The 20127-nt window shown below is 25.5% G+C and overlaps 1 protein-coding gene across 1 annotated transcript in view; it reads left to right on the top strand.

Moving 5' to 3' along the window:
* Positions 1 to 20127, top strand: part of LOC117174208 (run domain Beclin-1-interacting and cysteine-rich domain-containing protein) — a 35022-nt gene that overhangs the window by 9682 nt on the left and 5213 nt on the right. Inside the window, exons 3-4 of the mRNA XM_033363073.1 lie at positions 7142 to 8015; positions 14843 to 15478. Of these exons, the coding sequence (XP_033218964.1) occupies positions 7142 to 8015; positions 14843 to 15478 (1510 nt within the window). The remainder of the gene's footprint in view (positions 1 to 7141; positions 8016 to 14842; positions 15479 to 20127) is intronic.

The raw sequence follows: 20127 nt of genomic DNA, 5'->3' as shown, positions 1-20127 counted from the left end.
AATTTTCTATTTTTCTTTTTCTCCAACCGAGTATGTAAGAGACCGCTCTCTTTCGAATTTGCTACGGGACTGTTAAGTAAAAGACAAGATAATGTAGGGGTCAACTTAAGACTGGGTCGTATCCGAGAGTCGTTAAAAATCGTCCTATTTAAGATTCTTAGAAAACCCGTAAATACACACATATATATATATATTGAAAGTCAAGAAAATTTCAATTCAAAATGTGCAGAATTGGAGAAATATAAAATGTAGATCCAGAAAAAAAAAAAGACCAAAAAGACTAATTTTCAAGAAATATTCATATCCGAATCACAGCCAAAAACAGGTATTTTCGATAAAACAGTTGAATTTTCAACAATATAGATAGATTTTCACTTGAGATGATAATGTCAAGCAACCAAAAGAGATTAGTTTTCAATCAGAAATTTGTACCCCCAATTAAAAAAAAAAATTGAATTTTCCACCGAATAAAAAGTATTTTTAAACGAGAAGGATGAATGTTGACCGAATTGTCAAACTTTGAAGAAAATGATTCAGTTTTGAGCCAGGTAGTATAATTTTTGACAAAAAAAAGAACCATTAACAACAAATTTCATTGTGGGCGTCGCGACTAGAAAGAATAAGTATGCACACATATTCATATAAACACACAAAAATGCACATGTGCACAAACATACACACATATATACATATATATACATATATATACACATGCATCCCCTCTTGTGTGTTTATTTTAGGCCTGTATCATTGAATTTACAATAAAAAGCAATCCCCCCCCCCCCCCCCCCCCCCCCGGCCCGGTTCAAAATCTGGGCGTTATTTTTAGTTTGTAGGTTTAAATTTCCTTTGTAAAATAAACACACAAGAGGGGATGTATGTGTATATATATATGTATATATATGTATATGTGTATGAGTATGTATGTATGTGCACATGTGTATTTTTGTGTGTTTATATGAATATGTGTGCATACTTATTCTTTCTAGTCGCGACGCCCACAATGAAATTTGTTGTTAATGGTTCTTTTTTTTGTCAAAAATTATACTACCTGGCTCAAAACTGAATCATTTTCTTCAAAGTTCGACAATTCGGTCAACATTCATCCTTCTCGTTTAAAAATTATTTTTATTCGGTGGAAAATTCAATTTTTTTTTTAATTGCGCTGAAAATTCGCTTTTTTTGTATAAAAATTTATCCTTTTGAATTTAAAATTCCACTTTTGTTGGTAAATTCATAATTTTTTAGTTGAAAATTAATTGTTTTTAACCGAAAAGTCTACTATTATATTTTTGATTTAAAATTCATCGTTTGGTTAAAAATTTAATTTAATTGTTGGAAATTCAACCATTTTGTTAAAAAGTATTTTTTTTAAGTCAATTGTTTTTTTTACATTCGTCCTTTTAGACTAAAAATTCGTCTTTTGGTAGAAAAATAATCTTTTTTGATTGAAAATCGTCCTATGGATTAAAAATGTATCTTTTTAATTCATTTTAACTGAAAAATGGACTACTATATTTTCATCTTTTTTGGTTTAAAATTCAGCCCGTTTGGTTGAAAATTTAATTTCATTGTTGGAAAGTCATATTTTTTTGTGGTAAATTAAACTTTTTTAGTTGAACTTTCATTTCTTTTATTGAAAATTCGTCTTTTGCATGGAGAATTCATATTTTTGGTTAAATGTTCATTCTTTTTGATTGAAAAGTCGACTATTATATTTTTGACTCAGAATTCATCCCTTTTGGTTCCAAAATGAAATTATATTCTTGGAAATTCGTCTTTTTAGATAGAAGATTCTACTTTTTGTATTAAAAATTCATCATTTGTTAGAACATTTATATTTTTGGTAGAGGATTTAACTCTTTTTGTTGTTTATTTAATTATATTGTTAAAAAGTCGACTTTCTGTATAGAAAATTGGAAGCTTTAGATAGAAAATTCATCTTTTTTTTTTTAAAGTTAATTATTTTTATTGAGAATTCTACTATAATATTTTTGGTTCAGAATTCATCTCTTTTGTTTAAAAATTTAATTGTACTGTTGAAAATTCGTCATTTTGGATGGAAAATTATTTCATTTGATTTGAAAATGTTTCTTTTGGTAGAAAAGCCTTTTTTTGTCGATAATTCAACTGTTTTGTTAAAAATTTGTATTTTTGGATTTATATTTATTTCTTTTGGATTAAAAATTCCTCTTTTGGTACACTGTAAAAAAAAATCTATTGAATTTTACATCTCTGGTGGATGTAAATAAAAGGACCCTCGTGCATCGGAGTAACTTTACGAATCTGTTGTTATATTCCAATTCGGCTGATAATTTTACATGCGAAAATGTAAAATTCATTATGTGAAAGAATAAAATAAAATAACTTTTATTAGGACTCCAGGTTTCGAACGCTCTAAAGCTAAAACTTCGTACAATTTCATGGAGATTGAAGAAACACAAGCCGGACACGTTACCACGTACCTAAAACACATAAGATACTATGGGTATTTTTTTTATGTTTAAATATTCCATAAAAAAAATATGAAATATACGTTTTAAATAACCGCATTTTTTCCGTTCCAATAGCAGAAAATGTAAAATGCAAAATAGGAATAGCTCGGATTCGGTCTACTTTGTGTAAAAGCTGTCAAAAAAGTTGAACATAGCTGTCATTTTTCTCGCATTAAAAATAAAAATGCTCCATAATTGAAGGATGAAGGCATCGATAAACAACGAACACGAGAGGCGCTTTCATATTCACATATGATTTGATTAATTATTCTAAATTTTAAATTAATTAAAAATCTAAAATTTTACATTTTCCGCAAGGGTAAAATTAAAGATCTTTGATAAAATTTAAAATCTCGATGTAATTTTCAATCATAGGAAAGTGATTTTGCCGATGCATGGTATTTTTACACGCTGCAACTGAATTTTCCCTTATGAATGTAAATTTCGTACGAGCAAAGATATTGAGGGATGAATACGAGGGAATGTGTAATTTTATTTTTATCGAGTGTGTAATATTACACTGCTGTTCGAGGGTCCTTTTATTTACATCGCTAGAGGATGTAATTTCACATACTTTTGTAAAATCACACAGTGGAGTGTGTGATATTTACAATGATACAATATTTAATTTTCCGAAACTTTGTAATTTTACACAAATCTTATTTTACAGTGTAGAACAGTAACCTTTTTTGTTGGACTATTAATTATTTTTAATTGAAAAGTCTACGATTATATTTTTCTCTTTTGGTACGAAGGTCATTTTTTGGAAAATGAAACTATTTTCTTGAAAATCCGCTTTTTTTGATAAAAAAAAGTAATTCTTTCAAATTGAAAATTCCACTTTTGTTAGGAAATTTATAATTTTTAGTTGAAAATTAATTATTTTCAATTGAAAAGTCTATAATCATATTTTTGGTTTAAAATTCGTCTCGTTTGGTTGAAAGTGTAATTTAATTGATGGAAATTCAACTGTTTTGTTGTAAATTCGTCTTTTTGAATAGAAAATTCGTCGTTTTTGATTGAAAATTCATCTTCTGGTAGAAGTCTTTTTTTTTTGTTAAAAATTAAGCCATATTCATTTGCTAGGAAATTCAACTGTTTTTTTTTAACATTCATCCTTTTTTTTTATAGAAAACTCGTCTTTATGGATTTAAAATTAATTTGTTGCTAGAAAATTCATTTTGTTTGGTTGAAACTTAATTTTTTTAAATTGAAAACTCTACTGTTATATTTTTTTTTAAATTGATCTATTTTCGTTGAAAAGTCAACTATTTTGTTGGAAATTCGTTTATTTTTTTTTGTTAGAAAATTCATTCTTCTTGGTTGAAGATTCTTCTTTTTGGATTAAATATTAAACTATTTTGGTAGAAAATGAAGAATTTAGTTTAAAAAACATATTTTTGAGTTGAAAATTCAACTATTTTCTACAAAATTCGTGTTTTTGGATTAAAAATTCCACTTTTTTGATAAAAATTCAGCTCTTCGGGATTAAAAGTCGAATGTTGTTTAAATCATTCGATTTTGAGCTTAAAACCACGAATCCAACGACCAAATTTGGACATACTCCATAAAATGTTCCTATTAAAATTTGAAGAAGAAAAAAAAATAAAGAAAAAGAATTTTTCTCCTAAAAAAGAAAAGAAAATAATTTTCTTCTTTGGACAAAAATAAAAAAGGAATAAAAAATGAGAAGGCAACCAACCCTTTCATTCTCTTTTTTATTTCTTTCCTAATTTTTTTATTATTATCAAAACACAACAAAAGAAAGACGAAAAAAATCAAGCAAAAATAAAATAATACATAAATAAAAAATAAAACAACAAAGACGAAAGAAATAAGAAAGAGAAGGAAGGAGATTTGTTTGTTTGCCTTCTCATTTTTCTTTCCTTGTTTTTATTTTTGTCCAAGGAGGAAATTTATTTTATTTTTTTTATTTTTTAAGAGAAAAAAGTGTTTTTCTTTCTTTCCTTATTTTTTTCTTCAAATTTCAATAGGAACATTTCATGGTGGTTGTCCAAATTTGGTCGTTGGATTCTTGGTTTTTTATTTTCAGGAATTCTGCACATTAATTCCTAGATCATTTAAGGTCCCTAAAGTATCCTATTTTCAAGATTTGGTCTCTACGTTACCCTATGTGCAGCCCATAATTTTATAACATTTATAACAAATCCTTAACGTTTTCAAGAATTTTATGAAATTTCAAAACATTTTAAAGGATTTGAAATATTTTAGGATATTTTCAAAGATTATAAAGAAATTTTCATTTAATTTAAGTAATTTAATAGAATTTTAAAAGATATGAATTTTTTTTCAATTAATTTGGAATTCGCCCTGGATTCTTTAAAAATCTTTTGAATTATTCTAAATTCTACTCAATTCAATAGATTTTTTAAAAGTGTCGGTCAAATCCTTTTAAATTCTCTTTTCATTTTTCTGAACTTATTTAAAATTTACTCAATTCAGTGAATTTTTTCAATGTTTAAAAAATTCTTTGATATTCACTTGATTGTTTTTTAAATTCAGTTTGATTGTTTAAATGAATTTTATCGAATTCTTCTCCCTTCTCTTAAATTTCCTTTAAATTCACTTAAATTTCACTGTAATCTATTACATTTTTTTGGATTAAAAAAAATGTCCCATTCATTTAAAGAGATTTGAAGTGTTTTTTAAATTCATCCTCAATTCTTTTTAAATTCTTTTGGAATGTTTTTAATTTACTTAAATTATTCTAAATTTACACAATTATATGTAATTCAATGGATGTTATTGAAGTTTTAAAAGTTTTTATTCAATAGATCCTAAATTCTGTTAACCGCTGCGGCGTTTCATAAATTTTTATCAAGTTTTCTTCATATTTTTAAATTGTTATAAATTCATTTCATCGAATTCTTCTCGGTTACCTCTAATCTCCTCTAATTTCATTTCAAGTTTAAGGAAATTAATGGAATTGTTTTACTTTAAAAAAATTTTCCAATTGATTTGTATAATTTTGAATTTAACTGGATTTGTTTTGTAGCCTTTAGTCACTTCTTTGGTTAGAAGTTAGTAGGTTTTGTAAAGATTTAAAATTTATTTTAGTTCACCCTCAGTTCTTTTAAATTCTTTGGATTTTTTTAATTTACTGAATTCTTCTAAATTTACTCAATTCTATTTAGACCAATCGATTTTTTGAGTTTAAATATTTTTTTATTTAATTGATCCTAAATTTAGTTAACCTCGCCTTAAAGTCTTAGGCATTTCATCAAATTCTATCAAGTATTCTTCATATTATTCAATTGTTATCAATTCATATGACGTTTTTTTAATTCACCTTCAATCTTTATGAATTTTATAGAATTCTTCTCGTTTACCTTCAATTTTCTCTAAATTCATTCCAAATTTACGTAAATAATGAAATGAATTTTTTTTTAATTTTACAATTCATTTGAATTCTTTTGAAGTTACCTTTAATTGTTTTGTAGTCTTCAGTCACTTCTTTGGTTAGAATTTAGTAGGTTTGTAAAGATTTGAAATTTATTTTAGTTCACTCTCAGTTCTTTTAAATTCTTTGGAATTTTTTAATTTACTGAATTCTTCTAAATTTACTCAATTCTATTTAGACCAATCAATTTTTTGAGTTTTAAAAAGTTTTTATTTAATTGATCTTAAATTTGGTTAACCTCACCTTGAATTCTTAGTCATTTCATCAAATTCTATAAAAAATTGTTTACATTTTTAAATTGTTATTAATTCATTTGATTTTTTAAAATTCATTCTTGAATTCACCCTGAATTATTTTAAATTCTTGGGAATTCTCTTGAATTCTTCTTTAGTAACTTGAATTATTTTAAATTTACTAAATTCTATTTAATTTAATGGATTTTAAAATGTTTTTAAATTTTTTACTTAATTGATCCTAAATTCTTTAAACCTGACCTTGAACTTTTGTGAATCTCATCGATTTCTGCTTGTTTACATTAAACTCCTCTAAGTTCATTCCAAGTTTACAGAAATAATGGAATTTTTTCATATTTTTTTTTAAAATTGTACGATTCATTTGAGTTCTTTTGTATTTAACTTTAATTGTTTTGTAGTTTTTAGTCACTTTTATGGTTAGAAAATAGTAAGGTTTCAAAGATTTGAAATTTTTTGTAGAATCTCAATTCTTTTAAATTTTTTGGTATGTTTTTAATTTACTTAAATTCTTCTAAATTTACACCATTCTATTTGGACCAATCGATTTTTTGAATTTTAAAAAGTTTTTATTTAATTGATCCTAAATTTGGTTAACTTCACCGCGAATTCTTAGGCATTTCATCAAATGAAATTGTTTGATTTTAAAGAATTGACTGAATCCTTTTAGTTCTTTTAAATTTAAATTGAATGGTTTTAAAATCTTCTGAATTTATCCTGAATTTGTTAACCTTTGAGCGCGAAAAAAGTACCCTATGCGCGTGATAAAAAGTACCCTTTGGTCCCTATATTTTTATTCCATAGGCCTGTTTACATAAAAGAATTTATACCCTAATTATTTCCCTATTTTCGTTAAAAATAACTCCTCTTTTTTTCTTAAAAGCGAAGCATTAAATTTTGCAATGTCATAAAATTAGCCCTAAATGATTCCTCAATTATGCTATATGTCAACTCGATTCCACCTGCTTTTTCAGAGATCTGGATCTTGTTGAAATCGCCCAGAGGTTGGTCGAAAATATGGAATTCATCAGGTTCGATCTCGCCTGCAATTCGAGTCTTTTAAATTTCTGGTCTAGCACACCACTCCTCATGGCCGCAATTTGGTCTCCGCCCATGAAATCTTGCCCGGTTTTCAGTGCAGTCGACATTGCAAAAACAATCAGCAGTGACAGCAACGACACTTTTGATGAAATCGAAACAGCGAGTTCCATCGGCAGTTTAGGATCCTTCAATTCCTCGCAAACTGGACTCAATCATGCCGGCTGTCTCTCCGAGGATGACGCCCTGAAGATTATTTTAAAAAAGAAGCACAAAAACGATCCGTATAGTTCGCAGGATTTGGTTTTTCGTCTGGATTCGAGAGAGGAAGCGAGAGAGAGGGATTTCGAGAGGAGGGAACGACGAGAGAGGCGAGAGAAAAAGTGGGAGGAGAGGAAAGAGAGAGAGAGGGGGGAACCTGATGGCGATGCTGAAGAGCCAAAATTCGAGAATGGATTCAAAGGGGAAGGAGGCGAAGATTTGGATGTAGATCAAGTGAATAACGAAGGACTTGATATTGAAAAAGAGTCGTGTTCGAATGCAGATCTACAAGGAGTGGGAAATTCTCTGATAGGAAAATTAGGATGGTCGACGTCTTATGAAGACTGCGAATCTTCCCTCACGTCCTCTGTTATATCTCGGAATTCGGATAGTAAATATACTCCGGCAGAGGGGACTACTTATGATGCTTTGATTAAGAGTTACAACCCTGCTGGGTATGGTTCATCGCCAGATCTTCAAGAATTTATTGACACTTATCCGCTAAGCCAACCAGTTGTTGTTGAATCGACTGCTGCGAGTAACGAAAAGGTAATTTAGAACGTTTTTAACGTTAATTTTTGAAGTTTTGATAAATCAATTGTTATCGTTTTGTTGTTAAAGTTTTTCTTTTTTTTTTTAAATATTATATTATTTTTAATATTAACTGTAAATATTGGGCATTATTTAATATAATCCAAATCAACGTCTTTTTACTTTAGATAATAAAAAAATGTATGTCCTAATATATTTTCAAGTTTAAAAAAATGAACTAAAATTATACATTGTAAAGAAATTTTATTAATTTTAATGAATTCATTTAAAACATTTCTTTTCGGCATAACTATGTTCATGAAACTTAACTTAAGATTTAGGACGAAAAGGGAATTTTCATTATACTTGTTTTTAAATCAAGCATGAACTGAAGGATCTTATTATAAATAAGAAATCGCAAAATTGGAACCAAGTTTACAAAATAATTTACAAATTGCTATTTTATCCATTTTACATTGATTTATTCTCGCCTATCAGTGCATTTAGGTTTTGAATTATTGAACATAATTATTTTTATCGAATCTACAGAAAAGAATGATCAATAAATGTTTATTTTCATTTTAAATGATTAAATGATGTCTTTCAAAGAATAATTTAATGAAGATATAAATTATTTTACAGTTTTTGATGACTGTAAAATAATAAATAGAACCAAGCTTATCGTGGATAAAATTTTAAAACTTTTAAAAATTTTATAATTTTCTATTCTTTTAAATTTTGCTAAATAAGACTTTAGGAAAATTCAAAATTATTCAGATTATATTTTAAAAGAATAATTTTTATTTTGGAAGATTTAAAAATATGTCGAAAAAGAATCTGAAAGATTTTAAAACAATTTTTTCAGATACATTTTTTTTTATTTGTAGAAGTTACAGTAGTTTTGAAAAGAATGGTAAATAATTAAAATCTTGAGAAGATTCCGAAAAATTTAAAACGAAATGTACATTTTGGATGATTTAGAACAAAAAATAAGAAGCACTTTAAGACTTTTTAAAGGTTTTAGGAGAACAGTACATTTTTCTCAAGATTCCTGTTAAAATTTTAAATGATTTCTTTACTTTCAAAAAGGGATTTCCTAAAAGAAAATTGAATCAAAATTAAAAAAAATTCTATTATGAAAGGTTTCAAGAAAATAAAATATTTTCATGAGATTCCCAGAAAAATGTTTAATGATTTTTTATTGTGAAAAATTAACTTTAGGATAATGTTCTAAATAAATTTTAAGAAAAATTCGACAAATTTTAAAACATTTAGAACGTTCAGATATATTTAAAAGATTTTAAAAAAATGTTTAATTTGATAATTATAAAAATTTGGTGAAAAATGCACATTTTTTAGAATTTTGTAAAAAAGAAGACTTTTATTATTTTGGAAAGATTTTTAGAAAATCGAAGAATATTCTCTAGATTATTAGGAAAATTCAAAGTTATTTTTTGGAAGATTTCAGTACATTGTTGTTTATTTTGCAGAATTAAAAAACAAATTAATTAATTAATTTAAAGAAATTTAAGAAAATTCAAAGGATTTTAATTAAATGTACTCAATTTAGAAAATTTTAAGTAATTTTTAAGAAGTTGTAAGGATTTCAAAAAAATTCGGAGGACTTTAAGGATTTTCAAGAAATCTTACGAGATTTTTAATAATTCAAGTGATTTCAAGAAATTACTAGGGACTTAACGCAATCTTACAGTTTTTTTAAAAGGATTTAAAAATAATTCCAAAAGGCTTAAGGATTTACAAGTGTGATTGGAAAGAAGTTAAAGGGATTTAAAAAAAATCGGAGAAGTTTAAGGATTATCAAGAAATCTTAGGGGATTTCTAAGAGTTCAAGTGATTTTAAGGAATAACTAGGGACATCACGGGATTTTAAAGTTTATTCTTAAAGGATTTAAAAATATTTCTATACGTTTTAGTGACTTTAACGAATTTTAAGTAATTCATTTAAAAGATATTTGAAAAGATTTTAAGTTATTTGCAAAAATTCAAAGATTTTAAGGATTGTTAAGAGATTTAAAAGAATTTAAGAATATTTTAAAGATTTTGCGTGGTTAAAATTGATTTGGGTCAATTTCGAGATACTTCGAAAGATTTGAAATGATTGCAAAGAATTTCAAGGGATTCTATAGGATTTGAAGGGATTATTTAGAATTCTTTCAAATATTTCAGGGTATTTATCAAGATTTCGAGAAAGTTTTAATACCTTTAAAGAATTTAAAGGAATTTTTAAGATTTTGGGATATTATTAAAACTTTTAAGACATTTTCAGGAGCTTTTAGTCTCTATTATTTTAGGGGATCTTAATAGATTCCAAAGAATTTAAAAAAAATTACTTAATGTGAAGTGATTTTAAAGATTTTGATATATTTTAGAATAAAGAATTTTTTAGAATTTTACAGGACGTATGAGGTTTTAAAAGATTTCACGTTATTTTATCAGATTTTCGAGGATTTAACGGAATTTATTAAAGAGAAGTGAGGTATTTTGTAGGGTTTTAAATATTTGAAGAGATTTGAAATTCACCCTGAATTCTCTTGAATTTTATGAATTCACTGGAAGTTTTATAATTTACTTGAATTTCTATAAATCTACTTTTTTCTACTTAATTCAATGAATTTTTTTTTTCATTTTCAAAAGGTTTAATTTAATTGATCCTGGGGATCAATTAATAAAATATTAAAAGGATTCGAAATATTTTAAGAAATTTAAAAAGATTCTCAAAATTTTTAATTTATTTCAGTAGTTTGAAGGCTTTCAAAAATTGCAATATTTTAGGGTATTTTAATTTTTCAATATTTTGACATTGTTGTCAATTCTCTTGATTGCTTTTTAAATTCAGGTTAATTTTTTATGAATTTCATCTAATTCTTCTCATTTCTTTTAAATTTCTCTAAATTCACTCAAAATTGATTGTCATCAATCAAATTTTTTTCGATTTTTAAAATTGTTCAAATTTATTTGAATTCTTTTGAATTTATATTGATTTGTTCTGTAATCATTAGTCACTTTTTGTGTTTGAAATTAGAAGGATTTTAAAGATTCGAAAGGATTTATTGATTTTCTTGGAACTCACCCTTCTTTTAAATTCTTTGGAATTCTCTTGAATTTTTGTTAATAAAAAAAAATTTATTTAATTGATCCTCAAGTCTATTAAACTCACCTTGAATTCTTAGACATTTCATCAAATTCTTTGAACTCCCTTGAATTTTTCTAAGCTTAATTCAAAGTTACTGAATTCAATTGGTTTTTTAAAATTGTTTTACATCCATTTTTTTAATTTTATCTTGAATTGTTCTGAATTTCATTGAATTCTTCTCTTTAATCTTAAATTTCTCTAAATTCTATCCAGTTTTCCGAAAATCCATGGCATTTTTGTTATTTTTAAACATGTTTCCCAATTCATTTAAATTCTTTTTTTCGGATTAAATTTGTTTGTTGTTATTTGGGAACATTATAAACAACACAAAAAATAATAAATACCAAAAAAGTATTTTTGAACATTTAAAAAAAATTCTCATTGAGGCAGAAATATTTTTTTAATTAAAAAAAAGTATAAGTTATAATTTCAAAAACGAGAGCAGAAAATATTAACCTAATCTTCCACCTATTTTCCCCTTTTTTCGTGAGAGGATTGCTCTATTTCTCCCGTTTTTTTAGCTCATTTTGCGCTGCCATCGCTGTAATACATTTCTACTAGGGTTATTATTTGCTTTTAGATTTTCCTTTTTTTGTGTGGAAAATTGTAGTTTATCATAATCGTGTGGATATTTTCGAATTTCTAATAACAAAATATGAAAAAGTGCCAGTTCTTCCAGACGTATAATTTCAGAAAATGTAATACGAAGGTCTAATTAGGAATTGAAATTCATCTCTTTGTTTGAAAATTGTTTTTTGAAATTGAATTGAATTCAAAATTGAAATTTTGAATTGAAAATTTTGTTCAAAAAGTAGTTTTTTGTTGTAAAAAATTAATTTTTTCAATTGAAAATGTAGCTACTCCATTTTTAGTTAAACACTTAGCTATGTGGGTGGAAATCTATATTTTTTAGTTGAAATTCAACTACTTGGTTTAATATTCAACCTTTCTCTTGAAAAATCGTCATCTTGGTTCTACATTGTGAAAAATATAACAATTTTATAAAAAAGTCACTTTTTTGTTAAAAATTAGCCTGTTTTGCTGAAAATTCCTATTTTTAGGATAAAAATGCAACTGCTTTAGTAGATAATTCAACCATTTGATTTAAAAATTAACCATTTGTTATTTAAAAGTAATGTGGTTTGTTGCAAATTTCTCTTTTTTGTGGAAAATTTATTTTTTGATAGAGATGCAATGAAAGTTTTTGATTTCCTAAAACAAAATATGAAAAACTACTAGTTTTTCCAGACGTTTATTTTTATAAAATTTCATACAAAGGTGTTATTAGGAATTAAAATTCATCTCTTTGGTTGAAAATTGATCTATTTTGTTTAAAAGGTAGATTTTTTTGGTAAAAAATTAATTTTTTCAATTGAAAATGTAACTATTCCATTTTTAGTTGGACACTTAGCTATCTGGGTGGAAGTCTATCTTTTTTTGTTGAAATTCTACTACTTGGTTAAAAATTTAAGTGCTTTGGTGGAAAATTCAACTATTTGGTTTAAAATTAACGGGGTGTCTAGCGAACTTGAAAACCTTGAAAACCTGGAATTCTCCTTGAATTTTTTTAAATCCTTGAAAATCTGTAAATCTCATTGAATTTTGCAAGAGAACCTTGAATTTTTTTTTACTCTTAAAACAGTTATTTTATTGAAATTATAAGAGTAATTTAAATCTTTTAGTCTATTATGAAATAAACATCTCGTTTAGAAGAAATCTTGCTATTAAGAAGTTTTTTATTTATCGAGATATAATTTACCTTGTGTTCATTACAGAATAATTAAAGACATTTCAAGGCACTTTTTGTAGAATGTAACAATTGCTTTATAGATTGCAATGAATATACTTTGATAAGATTTAAAGAATGTTCAAGATTTCCAAAACTAACACCAGATTTGAAAGATTTAAAAATACTTCAAAGATTTAATATAGATTTCAAAATTTTTTAGAATATTTCAAAAGATTTCAAACAGATTTTGAATGTTTCAAAGATTTCAAACAAAAACAAAAGATTTCAGAAAGATTTCACAAATATTTTTAAAAGTTCATAAGGATTTCAAAAGATTTCAAGAATTTCAGAGATTTTAAAAAGATTTCATAAAGAATTCGTATGGATTTAAAAAAATTGAAAGAATTTCAAACAGGGAACAGTACTTCAGATTTAAAAGATTAAAAAAATTTTAAAGATGTTAAACAATTTCAAAGTTTTTAGAAGATTTTAAAAGACTTCACCAAAATTTCAAATATTCCAGTGATTTTAAACGAATACAAAAGATTTCACAGATGTTTAAAAGAATTCATAAGGATTTCAAAAGATTTCAAAGAAATTACACTAGATTTTAAAGATTTAAATAGATTTAAGAGATTAAAGAAATATTTCACAAATATTTCAAAGATTTCATACAGATTTCAAATAATTTCAAAGATTCCTAGCATTTCAAAGATTTTACAGAAATTTCAAGATTTTATAAAGATTTTAAATACTTACAAAGATTTCAAAACATTTTAAAGATATAAATTACGACAAAGACTTTAAAAAGATTAAAAAATATTCCCACAGATTTCATAAAGACGACTTATATTCGTAAAAAATAGAGAATTTGTTTATTTATGGTTCTGCTTTCTTTAGAAATTGTTGGCCAATAATAAATTAATCGGGTCATTTTTTTAAATGTATAACAAGCGGTTATTTTATTATTTGATGTAAAAAAGGAGACCTGGAAAAACTTGATTTCTTGACCTGGAAAACCTGGAAAAGACCTTGAATCTTGTTCCTAAGAATCGCTAGACATCCTGAATTAACTTTTTTTTATGGAAAAATAATGTGTTTTTTGAAGATTTGTCTTTTTTTTGGTCTAAAATTCATTTTTTGGTGGAAATGCATCATTGTAGTTGAAAATTCAACTATTTGATTAAAAGTTTTTATTGCGAATATGCATTTCCAGAAGCGTTATTATGTTGTTAAAAATTCGTTTTTTCTTTTCCGTTTTGTTTTGGAAAAAATTATTTTTTTCAATTGAAAATGTAGCTGTTCCATTTTTAGTTGAACATTAAGTTATTTGGTTGCAAAGCTATCTTTTCAAGTTGAAAATTCAACTGCTTGATAAAAATTCACATATTATGTTTATTAATGGTCTTGGTTCTGCATTGTAAAAAATTTAACAATTTTGTATGAAAAGTCACTTTTTTGTTAAAAATTCATTTTTTTCGTGTAAAAAATGCAACTCCTTTGATAGAAAATTAAACTGTTTGGTTTACAATGAATTTTTTTCTATTGAAAAATATTTTATCACTTGAAAAATTCAACTATTTTTTTCAAAGTGAAACTATTTTGTTGAGAATTGAACTTTTGCCAAAAAGTACTCTCTTTTGGTTGAAAATTCGCGCGAGTATAGCTTAGACGAAGTAATCCACCATCATTTTATGAAATCCGGAGTAATCCTATGCAATCTGGAGTAATCTCAGTCATAAAAATATGTCCTCCATGTTTTAAATTAATTAATAATTGTACAAAAAGTTCTTGATAAATTAGTTTGCTACCAGTGGAATGTGTTACAATTGAATAAACTTTTTAAAAAAAGTTAACTGGAATGTTTTGAAAGGTTGGCCCAGAAACCTGGAAAAGTCATAAAATTTTGAAAAACCGGACATCCGCAGCAACCCTGTAAACTTGCATTAATATTCTTGACAGGTGACAACAAGTTTCAGCGAGCAACTGGGCAAGATTCCGAGAGAAAAGGGACTAGACACTCAAAATTACAGTTGCTACGATTGTGGACAGTCGATAGGAATGACTTTCCCCACAGCCCATGTCTGCTCATTTTTCGGGGATTACTATTGCACAAATTGCATGTCTGACGAAGAGTTTTTGATACCCTCTCGTATTATCCACAATTGGGATTTAAAACCGTATCCAGTTTGCCAGAGAGCAGCCACTTATTTGACCAATTGCTCCGAGCTCCTGGATTTAAAGACATTGAATCCCAGGATCTACTCGGCTGTCGAGTCCATGGCTCAGCTTCAATCTTTAAGAATCAAGCTGAATTTGCTGAGGGCTTACTTGTTCACTTGCAGGGAGCCGGTGATCGAATCGTTACAGAAGAAAGTTTTTCCACGAGACTATCTCTATGAACACGTTCATCAGTATTCTGTCTCTGATTTGTTGGATGTTCCAAATGGTGCTTTAGAGCAGCAGCTTCTCAAGATTATCGAGTTTGCGAAGAATCATGTCATGAGTTGCTGGCTCTGCAGTCAAAAGGGTTTTATCTGCGAGGTCTGTAAGAATCCGAAAGTTATCTACCCTTTCGATATGGAGTCAACCTATCGGGTAAGTCAGTTTTTTTTCATTATATATATAAAAAAATTTATTTTAATATTTTTCAAAGTATGGAATTGAACAGGACTGGGACTCGCTCCAGTTTTGGCACTATTTAACACCTTTTTTGTGCGAGGCCACTATTTTGAAACTTCACTTTTCTTTTAAAAATCAGGGTGGTCGCTGGACCGAGAAATGACAGTGAGTTTATTTTTTGACCGGGAATTTTACAAACTTTTTAAAATAAAAATGTTATTCAACTTTGATTTCAACCGTTTTTTAAATAATTTGTTAAATTGTGATTTTTATAAATTATTGTATCATTCACTTTAGAATGCTTAATTCAAAAATCTTTCACTTTACAAATTTTAAATTTTAAATTTTTAAGCATATATTTTAATTCAAAGAATTTTAAAATGCAGTTTTAAAGACTTAAAAAATTAGAAGTTTTTAAAATCGAAGATTTTTTTAATAAAAAACAGGGTGGTCCGGGAAACCGGGAATTTGACGAATTTTCAGAAGAAAAATCTGTCCAAGTTCGATTTTAACAGTTTTTGAAATAATTAAAGTGCAGTTTTGAAGATTTAATCAATTAAAAATTAAAAGCATTTTAAGTTGAAAATTTTTGATAAAAACAGTTTAATTTTATCAACTGTAAATATAAATAAATAAATTATTTTTAAAATGGATCTGTACTCTAAGTATAGAAATCTGAACAATAATTGATTTGACCAAATAATTCTAGATCCGTTCAAAATTTGAGAATTTCCAGATTGTAACTGTTTCAATCCGAAAGTCTTAATAAGAATTGAAATCAATATATCATTTATTCCGATAATTTTATTTTTAAATAAAAATTTTCATGGTTTGTCAATAATATGTTTTTAATTCAGAGTTTCAGGTCTTTCTTTATATTACTTTTCATATTAAATTTAATAAATAAATTGATTAATATATTATTTCTATTAATTTTTTTTAATCATTAAAAAATGTAAACGTGCGCTTTACTATTTTCAACTTAAAAATAAATCCATAATAATATAGTCATAATTAAAGGTTTTTATTAAATTTAAAATATTGTGAGTCTAAATTTTAAAATTTTTATCCCATTTAGTCTGAAATTTCTTAATGTAGAAAAAGAATAAGTATTTAATTTTTAGCAATATTTCACTGTTTATTTAAGACGCGTAAATTGAAACGTGAATTTAAACGAAGTGGGTTAACATTTTTTCAGAACTTCTAAATATATTTTAAAATTAATCGAAGTTTTCCTACAATTTTTGAAAATCCTGCAAAAAAAATCCTTAAAATCTTCCATGTTCTTCTTTGATCATTTTTTAATCTCTTAAAATCTTATTAAATCTTCTGTTACAATAATTTTTCAATTTTTGTAATAATCTTAAGAAAATTTTTTATTCTTTTGAAGTCTTGAACAATTATTTAAAAAATTCTAAATTTTTTGTTTGAAATCTGCAAAAATCTACATTCTTATTTTAATTCGGCTGTAAGTATTTGTAATTATTTCAATTTCTAAATTTAATTTGAATCTTTTTAAAACTTCTACATACCTCTTAAAATTACTCTAATACTTTTACAAATAATAAGTGTTCTATTATTATTTATAAATACATTTTTTTTTAATTTGCAGGATTTTCGAAAAGTTCCAAAAAAAAATTCAAAAATTCTTTTGAATTTGGAAAAATTTTTAACCATTTCTAGTTTTTGAAAAATTTTGAAAGAAAATGTTAAAGCTTCTAAACGAAGCCCAGACTATTTAAAATAAAAATAATTTAAGTTCTATTTACAGAAATGTTAAGTTAAAAAAATTATTTTTCAATTTTTAATATGTCTAGCTTAAAATTACTTAAAACAATATAATTTTGAAAATTTGTAAAGTTCATTGCTTGATTCTTTAATTTAGATTATTGAAAATGTTAACATGGATTTATATTTTTGGAATTTAATCTGAGTCTTTGAACTCTATAATTTATAAAAGTTTTAAATTTGCAGTTTATTTACAATTCATTTCAAATTGTTAAATTGAAAAGTGTTAGTACCTTCCAGTTTATACGTGTAAGTTATTGAGCATTTGAATAAAAAATTTTTGAATTAAAAAACTCTCAAACTTCATGTGTTTCACTTTGAATGCTTTAATTTGTTGTTTATTGTTTATTACTTTATATGGAAGAATGTTTAGAATAGTTTGATTTTTTTAAATTTCATTGTCCGTGAAAAATGTTGGCGAACCGGGAAAAAACCGAGAAATGACCGGGAATTTTATTGTTCGATTAAAACGGCCACCCTGAAAATATTTTCGATTTGCAACGATTAAAGTCATCGGTTAGATTTTAGAGCGTTAACAATTTTGAGCTTTTTTGAATCCCCTTTCCGTATTTCTGTGTCGTCCCTCACAAGAAAAAAGTAACGAAGCCCAAAATTATTTCAAAATAGGGGAAATAGGCTTGTTTTTACGAAAATATGGGAATTAGTTCTTTCAAATAGAATGTATGTAAATATTATATTTAATTCCATATAAAACACTTTAAATTCCTAAGATTTCAAGTCGACATATATTGTATTTTCAACAAATTAATTGAGATATTATCCAAAAAGATTTTATATCAAAAGAGATGAATTTGAACCCAAAAAGACGAATTTCTTCGAACGCAGTTTGATTTTCAACAAAAAGGCTAATTTATAACTTTGTACTAAAAAAATGAATTTTATATCCAAAAGGACGAATTTTAAACAAAAGAATTGAATTTGCGACCAAAAAAAGATGACTTTATCAAAACAGTTGAAATTTTAACCAAAATGTATATTTTCAATCTACAAAGATGATTTGTCTAATGTAAAGGATAAATTTGTAACCATATAGTTAAATGTTCAACTAAAAAGGATATTTTTTATTCAAAAATGGAATAGTTAAATTTTGAGTTTAAAAAAATCATTTTTAATAATAAAAAAAACCACAAGAAGATTAATATTGTATCAAAAGGACGAATTATATACAAAACAGTTACATTTTTAAAATGCAAATATGATTATTCAACAAAAAAGGTAATTTTATAACAAATTGTTAAATATTAATTAATTTTTAATCAAATAGTTCAATTTTCAACCAAGAAAAAAATTAATTACAAAAAAATGAATTTTCAACAAATTATGTAAATTTGTAAATAATTCGTTGAATTCTTAAACTAAAAAAATCCATTTTTAACAAAACATGGAATAGTTAAATTTTTATTACAAAAAATACGAATTTTCTAAAAAAATAAATAAATTTTTAAATAGCAAGGGACCAATTTTTAACAAAAAATTGAATCACTAAATCTTTAATTTAAAAAATATGAATTTTCAATAAAAAGAGACGAATTTCGTACAAAAAAGTTAAATTTTATATAAAATAGTTGCATTTTCTACCGAAGTGTTCAATTTTCAAGCTTAAAAAAAACCTGTTTTCTACAGAACAGTTCAATTTTTAACACATAGTTAAATTATCTGTTTAAAAAAAAAATTATAAAAAAAATTAATTTTAAAACGTCTAGTTGAAGTTGGAACCAATTAGTTAAATTACCTGGTGAAAAAATTGTTAACAAAAAAAATTCCGGCACAATTGGAATTTTTAAACGAAAAATGTATAGGTTGACATTAAAAAAAAAGGATTTTTATTTTAAATAAAAAACAGTTGAATGTAACCAATGAAGAAAATTTTTGAAAAAAATACTTGAATCCTCAACTTAAAAATATTCATTTTTAACTAAACCGTCCTTGTTAAATTTTTAGTTGAAAAATTAATTTTCAAATAAAAAAGAGGAATTTTTAACGAAAAGTTAAAGTTGGTATTTTTAACGAAAAAGATTTTTATTTCAAATTGAGTACATTTAAATTCAATTTAAAGAGGCGAATTTCCAACAGAAAAGTTTAATTTTCAACTACAAAATATGAATAGTCTATCAAAAATGTAATAGTTTCATTTTTTATTGAAAAACTTAATCCCCGCAGCAAAGAGTTTTCGTCAGATCAAATTCAACATTTGGAAAGTGTCGGTTATTTCTTTACTGGCCTAAATTCTTTGTTTCATATGTCAGTATTTAAATAATTCCTATGAAAATTGAAAATAATTGTTCATTTTGGAATATTATTTTAAAAGAATATTCAAAAAGATTTCCAAAATTGTTAAAAAAGAATCTAGAAGGTTTTAACAATATTTTTTAGAATTTGCACAATTTTCTAAAATTTGTAGGAAGAATTGTATTCATTTAAAAGGACATTTATTAGTTCTAAACAAATTCAAAAATGATTTTAAATATGAATAAATTTTAAACGACTTCTAGATATCTCAAGATATTGATTTAAAAATTTCAAGCTTTTCAAGAGTTGAAGATGATGACGTGGATTTATATTTATAGAATTAAATCTAAATCTTTGAAGTCATTACTTTTTAAAGGTTAAAAATTCGCAATTTTGCAGTTTATCTACATTTCATTTAAAATTGTTCAATTAAAAAGTTTTAGTACCTTCCATTTTTTACGTGTAAATTATTTAGCTATTAAATAAAAAAAATTTTAATTAAAAAACTATGAAACTTCAATTTCAAAAGTTAAAAGTTCAAGAGTTCCATTTTGAGTTCCTTAATTTATTTTTATTACTGCAAATGA

The sequence above is a fragment of the Belonocnema kinseyi genome, chromosome 6, assembly GCF_010883055.1.
Source record: "Belonocnema kinseyi isolate 2016_QV_RU_SX_M_011 chromosome 6, B_treatae_v1, whole genome shotgun sequence".
In the NCBI taxonomy this organism is placed as follows: domain Eukaryota; kingdom Metazoa; phylum Arthropoda; class Insecta; order Hymenoptera; family Cynipidae; genus Belonocnema; species Belonocnema kinseyi.
This window is presented reverse-complemented; position numbering and strand designations above follow the sequence as displayed.